This window comes from Canis lupus, chromosome 17, assembly GCF_003254725.2.
Source record: "Canis lupus dingo isolate Sandy chromosome 17, ASM325472v2, whole genome shotgun sequence".
Classification (NCBI taxonomy): domain Eukaryota; kingdom Metazoa; phylum Chordata; class Mammalia; order Carnivora; family Canidae; genus Canis; species Canis lupus.
This window is the reverse complement of record NC_064259.1, coordinates 56,977-65,264: the sequence shown is the minus strand read 5'-3', so window position 1 is coordinate 65,264 and position 8,288 is coordinate 56,977. Positions and strand designations below refer to the sequence as shown.

The 8,288-nt window shown below is 45.7% G+C and overlaps 1 protein-coding gene across 1 annotated transcript in view; it reads left to right on the top strand.

Annotated features, from left to right (window-relative positions):
- The first annotated feature begins 2,311 nt into the window (after positions 1 to 2,311).
- The window catches only part of LOC112664939 (uncharacterized), a 28,770-nt gene continuing 22,793 nt past the window's right edge, over positions 2,312 to 8,288 (top strand). Inside the window, exon 1 of the mRNA XM_035700965.2 lies at positions 2,312 to 2,319. Coding sequence (XP_035556858.1) covers positions 2,312 to 2,319 — 8 coding nt within the window. The remainder of the gene's footprint in view (positions 2,320 to 8,288) is intronic.

Below are 8,288 nucleotides of genomic sequence, written 5' to 3'. Positions count from 1 at the left end.
ATTTATGAAAAGCCTACAGAGAATATTATTCTCAATGGGGAAAAACTGAGAGCCTTTCCCCTAAGATCAGAAACATGACAAGGATGTCCACTCTCACCACTGCTATTCAACATAGTACTGGAAGTCCTGGCCTCAGCAATCAGACAACAAAAAGAAATAAAACGCATTCAAATTGGCAAAGAAGAAGTCAAACTCTCCCTCTTCACTGATGACATGATCCTGTATATAGAGAACCCAAAAGACTCCACCCCAAAATTGCTAGACCTCATACAGCACTTCAGTAATACGGCTGGATACAAAATCAATGCACAGAAATAAGTGGCATTTCTGTACACTGACAATGAGACTGAAGAAACAGAAATTAAGGAATCAATGCAATTTACAAATGCACCCAAAACCATAAGATATCTAGGAATAAACCTAATCAAAGAGGGAAAGGAACTGTACTACAAAACTACAGAACACTTCTGAAAGAAATCAAGGAAGACATAAGGAGATGGAAAAACATTCCATAATCATGGATTGGAAGAATAAATATTGCAAAAATGTCTATGCTACCGAGAGCAATTTACTCATTCAGTTCAATACTTGTCAAAATACCATGGACTTTCTTCACAAAGCGGAACAAATAATCTTAAGATTTGGATGGAACCATAAAAGACCCTGAATAGCCAGAGTAATATTGAAAAAGAAAACCAAACTGGGGGCATCACAATGCCTCACTTCAAGCTGTATTACAAGCTGTGATCATCCAGATGGTGTGGTACTGGCACAAAAACAGACACCTAGATCAATGGAACAGAATAGAAAACTCAGAAAAAGACCCTCAACTCTATGATCAACTAATATTTGACAAAGCAGGAAAGTCTCTACTGGAAAAAGGACAGTCTCTTCAGTAAGTGGTGTTGGGAAAATTGGATAGACACGTGCAGAAGAATGAAACTAGACCCTTCTCTTACACCAGACACAAAGATAAACTCAAAATGGTTGACAGATCTAAATGTGAGACAAAATCCATCAAAATCCTAGAGGAGAACACAGGCAACACCCTTTCTTAACTTGGCCACAGCAACTTCTTGCAAGACACATCTATGAAGGCAAGAGAAACAAAGGCAAAAATGGACTATTGGGACTTAATCAAGATAAAAAGCTTCTGCACAGCAAAAGATACAGTCAACAAAACTAAAAGACAACCTACAGAATGGGAGAAGATATTTGCAAATGACTTGTCAGATAAAGGGCTGGTATCCAAGATATATAAAGACCTTATTAAACTCAACACCCAAGAAACAAACAATCCAATCATGAGATAGCAGAAGACATGAATAGACATTTCACCAAAGAAGACCTACACATGGCCAACAAGCACATGAGAAAATGCTCCGCATCACTGGCCATCAGGGAAATACAGATCAAAACCACAATGAGATCTCACCTCACACCAGTGAGAATGGAGACAATTAACAAGGCAGGAAACCACAAATGTTGGAGAGGATGGGGAGCAAGGGGAACCCTCTTGCACTGTTGGTGGGAATGGGAACTGGTGCAGCCACTCTGGAAAACTGTGTGGAGGTTCCTCAAAGAGTTAAAAATAGACCTGCCCTATGACCCAGCAATTGCACTGCTGGGGATTTACCCCAAAGATACAGATGCGGTGAAACACCAGGACACCTGCATCCCGATGTTCATAGCAGCAATGTCCACAATAGCCAAACTGTAGAAGGAGCCACAATGTCCTTCGACAGATGCATGGATAGAGAAGATGTGGTCTGTGTATACAATGGAATTACTCAGAAAGGACAAATACCCATCATTTGCTTCAACGTGGATGGAACTGGAGGGTATTATGCTAGTGAAATAAGTCAATCAGAGGAGTACAATCATCATATGGTTTCACTCACAGTGGAATATAAAAAATAGTGAAAGGGATTATAAAGGGAAGGAGGGGAACTGAGTGGGAAAAATTAGAGAGGGGGATAAACCACGAGAGACTCCTACTCTGGGAAACAAAGGATTGCAGAAGGAGAGGTGGGTGGAGGGATAGGGTGTCTGGGGGATGGGCACTAAGGAGGGCACTTGATGAGTTGAGCACTGGATGTTATAGTATATGTTAGCAAATTGAATTTAAATTAGAAAAATTCATATCTGAAAAAAAATTAAAGGTCTCTGGAGGAGTCATGAGTGAAGAGAGGAGACATTCAAGCTGGAAGGAGACACACAAGGCCCAAGGACAGGAAGAGCCATGATATTGTGTGATACAGGCAGTACATTCGTTCTTGCACATCGGGGCACACAGCAATCACACGGGGTAATGTCGCAGTGAGTATTCCAGGCCTGCCACTGGAGATTCTAGTTTGGTAAACCTGGATTAGAATCTAGATTCTTATATAGGTGATATAATGATGCCTGTGGTTACAGACATAAGCATTTGAGTCACATAGACCAGATTTAAATCCCAATCCCCTCCAGCAAGTAAAGACATGATATCATTGAATCGCTTAATTTCCCCAACATGCCACTTGCCCAGTTCAAAAATGGGAATATGAGTACATAGTTGTGTTATAAAGGGTAGTGTTTGCAATGTTTTCGTGCGTATGAATACTTAGCATAGTACTAGCACCTAAAAAGTCTCAGTACAAAAACTAAGAGCTGGTTCTTTGAAAATATAAATAAAATTGACAAACTTTTAGCTAGACTAAGAAAAAGAGAATGGATCTGTAAAAACTAAAATTATACCTGAAAGAAGGGACAAGACCACTAAGGACATTGCACAGAAGTACAAAGGACCATAAGAAACTCCTAGGAGGAGCTGCACACCAGCAAAGTGGACAACCTAGAGAAAACTTGATAAATTCCTAGAAACACAACCTGCCAAGATTAAATCAGGAAGATATAGAAAACCTGGATAGATCAATGACTGGTAAAGAGATTGAGTCACTAATCAAAAACTTCCAAAGAAAAACCTAGGACCAGATGGTTTCGCTGTGGAGTTTCACCAAACATTTAAAGAAGGATTAATGCCAATCCCTCTCAAACACTCCCCAAAACTGAGGAGGGACCATTCCCGAACACATTTTGTGAAGCCAGCGTTACCCTGCTACCAAAGCCAGATTGGAAAGACTCTACAGGAGGAGGGCCTTGCTCAGGTGATTGGAGTGAGGTGTGGCACTGGGCACTGCCACAGCTGGATGTGGCCCAGGACACGCTGTGTGAGTGTTTCTTTCCTTTTTTGCTTTCACTCTGATCTAAGACTAGAACTTTACCTGTCCAAGTGTCACTATTAACAAGGTAAAGCTGCATTGTAATGGAACAAGGGGCATCCAGAAGATTCAGTCGTGTAAAATATGGGGTCTTGTCATTGCAAGGTAAGTGAAAAATACTGTGCTGCTGGTCATTGCCAGCACAAAAAAGCACAAGAGTAAAGAAATGAAACGTGTTGTTTAGAAGAGGAGCGCCATCCCAGGTAGTTAAGATCTAGTCCCTTCCTAACCACCCTCAACAGACAAGGACTCCGCTGCCCCCACGTGAGCCGGTGGGCTGGCTGGACGATGGGAGCCGGCAGCAGTGGATTCAGGTTCTGCCACCGGAGGAGCTTCTACCCCTTTCTGCCTTTTATGGATAAAGGAGGATGGATGGATGGACTAGGCATCAGTGACTCAGTCAATCAACCGTCTGGGCTCCCTTATATTTCATTTGAAAAACAGGGGGACTGGATTGAGTTGTGATCATTCTTCAAAGAAAATCTTGATCTAGGAAGCAGATGAACCTGGTGCTGTGGGGAGTCCTCAGCCAAGGTCGTGGTGCCTCCGGTGGGCATGGTGGCCTCTCGCCAGAGAAGCTCTGTAATGTAGGCCAGCACCAGGCACTGCTCTACCTGAGATGTGGACATACTTAAACACCTGTTCTATTTCTGTTTAATATTTAACCAAAAGACACACATTTTGTTTCCTCCTTACGCAACAGCCAGTTTGTGTTCACCAGGCTTGGGAGAGCCAGCTCCCCAATGGTAAGAGCCGTATCCTGTTCCCTGGAACCTGCTGGCTGTAGACCCAGTGTCACATTGACATGTGTGACTGAGGAGGGCTGTGCCCACAAATTAAAGACGTACTACACGAAACTTGGAAGTGTAGCTTTCCCTTTTTTCTTGAGGCACCTCAAGTGGGCTGTTTGCAACCCAACAGGGACACAAACACCTTGGAGGGTCACTCTCTGTCTCCCCTCCCCGAGCAGGTCCCAGGAATGTTAACTGAGCTGTAGGGCAGCTGAGAGGGATCCAGAGGAAAGCCATATTTGCGGAAAACATGATCTCACATAGTGTATGGGGTTCACCTTGTGAATGGGATTTCAGGGGTGTCTGACAGTCTGTCCTAGAGGCAGGGAAGGGACCCAGCTGTGCTTACCATGCCTTCTGCTCAACACACGCCTGCAGTTTCCCCTGTAGGCTTCACAATGCCATCAGGAGGCACATGGCATAGGCCTCGTTTTCTGGGTCAGAACACTGAGGCTTAGCTACAGCAGGAGGGGGGACGTGGATGCGGGCTGGCTGCCTCTCGTCTTGAAGCCCGCATACTTTCTCCTTGGTCTTACTCTATTTGAAATAAGCATGTAAACATACGACCACATCAGCTCAGCCATATAGAGCTGACTCATAGGGCAGCCCGGGTGGCTCAGCAGTTGAGCGCCTCCCTTCGGCTCAGGGGGTACCTGGGGCCACGGGATCAAGTCCCATGTAGGGCTCCCGGCATGGAGCCTGCTCCTCCCTCTGCCTGTGTCTCTGCCTCTCTCTCTCTCTCTCTCTCTCTCTCTGTCTCTCATAAATAAAATCTTTAAAAAAAGAGCTGGATCATAAATAAATGCTCAACAAGATTATAAATGGTTTGTATATGAGGTTGATAACACACTGAAAATGTTATTCCTGTGATAAGGGAGAAATCATGTAAACGGCTAACAGCATAAGAAGGATTAAGCTGAGTATGCAGCAGGGAGATTGCTGATTACAGATACATTAAATGGCATATAAATGCTCATGATCTAATACTGAGTGGAAAAAAAATAGAGAACAGAAAATTTTATTTGTAGTGTAGTTTTAGATTTCTCTTTATGGTTTAAAAAACGGGAATAATAGTTACCAAAATTTTAGTGGTGATAAGTTTTCAATAACTCTTTTTCTACATGTAAAAGGCCCTCCAGAGAGAATATATCCTGTTTCAATGATAGGAAGTCACTGTTTAGAGAGCATTTCCAGGCATCCAAACTGGAAATAGGGGAAGGAGAGGACGCTCCTGATGAGCAACCAGGCAGAGGAAGGGCGGCCTGGCTTCTCACAGAGGCAGGTGTCTCCTGAATGCTGGGCCCTTCGCTTCCTAAGCATGTTCCTCTTTCAACCAGGCTGCCCACCAGAAAAGAAGTCTGAGACAAGTAAGAAAGTTCTAATGAGTCGATAAGATCCTTTGCTAACAACGTGGCTGCTCTGAGGACCTCATTTCTCTCATGAGGTCATGCAGGCGATAGAGTCACCTGTCCTCAAGCTGGCCGGGGCCCTTTCACAGCCTGGGGCATTAGCACAGGGAGGGCAAGCGGAACAAGACAGGCCCCTGCCCAGCCCCCCAGGTGTTCTGCTTGGAAGTGTGGCCAGGCTTCAGTGTGTGTGGAAAATTGTCCCTAAAGTGAGACCAATCCTCTGTTGGCTTCAGCACCACCATCTGAGTGCAAAGATGGGCCTTCTCTTCTAGGGTGGGATACAGCCTCTCTGAAGAGGAAACCACGTGGAGCCTTTGTGAAAGAACAGCCGAGGCAAGCAACTCAGCCTCATGCAGGAGCTTGCAGGGGTCAGGCCTTCCTGGAGCCCGGCAGTAGCTGTCAGGGAGCCCAGAGTCAGCCCAACCGAGGGGAGTCCCACAGACTGTAGGGCAGGCAGCCCCAGGCTTCTGTGGTGTCTGGGTGATCACCTCCCCACAACCTGGATTAGCTCATCTGTGTCCCTGGTCCCTCTGAACATCCACCCTCAGGGTCCCAGAGTCTACCGTCACCACGCAACAATCCTTGAGCGTTCCACAGGCTTGTTAGAAGTTGTGTGTGTGTGAGCTGGATGGAGAGACGGGATGCACTGGCCCTGCCTGGTGTACCGAGGACTTGCAATCTACTGTAGCCCATGAAATCCCAGGATGAAGGCCGTTTTAAAATCTTCTGTGTGTTATCATTAGTTAATTGATGTCCATGTACAATAGAAGATATACTGACTTTTTTTCAAAATGGAGAAATATTTATATTAAAGGATTCTTAGAGACATAGGGTTCTCAATTTTCTTACCTTAAAATCACTAAATGATTTTTAAAAAGTCAAACTAACATCAGAGCACCTGGGTGGCACAATTGGTTAAGCATCTGACTCTTGGTTTCAGCTCGGGCCCTGATCTCAGGGTCGTAAGTTCGAGCTCCGTGTTGGGTTCCACGCTAAGTTTGGAGTTTGTTTGAGATTCTCTCTCCCACTTTCTCTGTCCCCTCCCCCCAACTCCTGTGCATGTTCCCTCTCTCTCTCTCAAAAATAAATCTTTAAAAAAAATCTTTAAAAACACATAAAATATATTTTTCTCTTGGCACAATTTTGGCTTGAAATATTTGTGACTTGATCACGCACCTTGCCAAGATGAACAGGAAGTTTATTCATTTAAATCAGTTAAAAATTAGGTAACAGTAGATTTCAAAAGTAGTGGAGACACATTTTTTGCTTTGTTTTTGGTATTTGACTAGCTGGTACCTTCTAAGTACCCGCCTAGTGCAGGTGGTGCAGACATAGAGACGGGGGATGCGGTCTCATCTGTGTGCCCTGCACTGGAGATGAGCTGCTCTCTGCCAATGCTGAGCACCCAGAACTACATCTGGAACCCAGAGACTGAGCCGTAGCATTCTGGAGAGAGCGCAGGTGTTTCTGCCTCTAGAAGATACAAAGCCCGGTACAAATGTGACTGGGAAAAACACAGTTGTGAGTCCCCACTATCCCCTGAGATTGCATTCTGATGAGAAACTCTTCTTGGTCACTTGGGCTGGGTAAAGAATGCATGGCTGGGGATGCTGAACAGGAGTGATTCCATCTGCCTTTGGGGATGGGTGATGGCTAAGCCCTTGTGACCTGCCGGCTGGTTATACTCACACTGCACAAACCTGCTGAGTAGTGGGCAGCTCGGTGGCTCAGTGGTTTAGCGCCGCCTTCAGCCCAGGGCCTGATACTGGAGACCCAGGGTCGAGTCCCACGTCGGGCTCCCTGCATGGAGCCTGCTTCTCCCTCTGCCTGGGTCTCTGCCTCTCTCTCTCTCTCTCTCTCTCTCTCTCCCTCCCCCTCTGTGTGTCTCTCATGAATAAATAAATAAAAATCTTAAAAAAAAAAAAAAACCCTGCTGAGTAGGATCAGTGCTGCAGGATCAAACCACCATGTTCTAACCTGAGGAAGGCCCCCTCCCAGAGCAGGGCGCGGAGGTGCTCCGGCCACAGGTCCGCGTGTGCGACGGGATAGGGGCCAGGCAGTGGCCTGACACCTGCACATATGCCGTTGCTGCTGAACCACCTGCCCCGGGCATGTAGACCCCCGTCTTCCAAAGCCTACAGATCATAGAAACTAAAGTTGGCTCTAGTGTTGACTGTGCAACTGGTGATTTTTCAGAAATCAGGGGGAAACATATGATCTTATATTCAAAGTATCAGAAAAACACTATAAGAGGCTTCTCGCGCGGCAACTCGTTTGTTGCAGATGTGTAAATTATTATAAATAAGCTCAGAGAAGCCAGTGTGCTTGTCCAGAAGGAGATGCACTCCCGAGCCCCACATCTGAGGCACCTGTGCTATGCCCAGATGACAATGTAAAAATTAGGGAAGGAGGGAGAGAGAGAGAGAGACAGAGGCAGGGGCAGAAACACAGAGGGGAGAGACAGGGAGAGAGAGTCTAGAACCCAGGTCGGCTGCTTCCACCTCAGCATCCATGCTGCCCCAGGCCGTATTGTCACCTGTGTGGCCTGAGTGATAAAGATGCTTGTTGGCCTTGTTGGCCTTGTTGGCCCCCCACAGCCAGTCAGCAATTTCCAGGTCTAAAAAATGAAAAGAAAGGTATTTTGTCGGTGGGAGATGGGGCTGGGAGAGGGCCTGTGTACTTTCCAGTTGGCCAGTTTGTAACCTGGAACATTAAGATGTGTAACATGGTGATGTGGTCCTCTCACTCCTGCCGGGAATATAAAAATAGTGAAAGGGAATAAAGGGGAAAGGAGAGAAAATGAGTGGGAAAAATCAGAGAGGGAGACA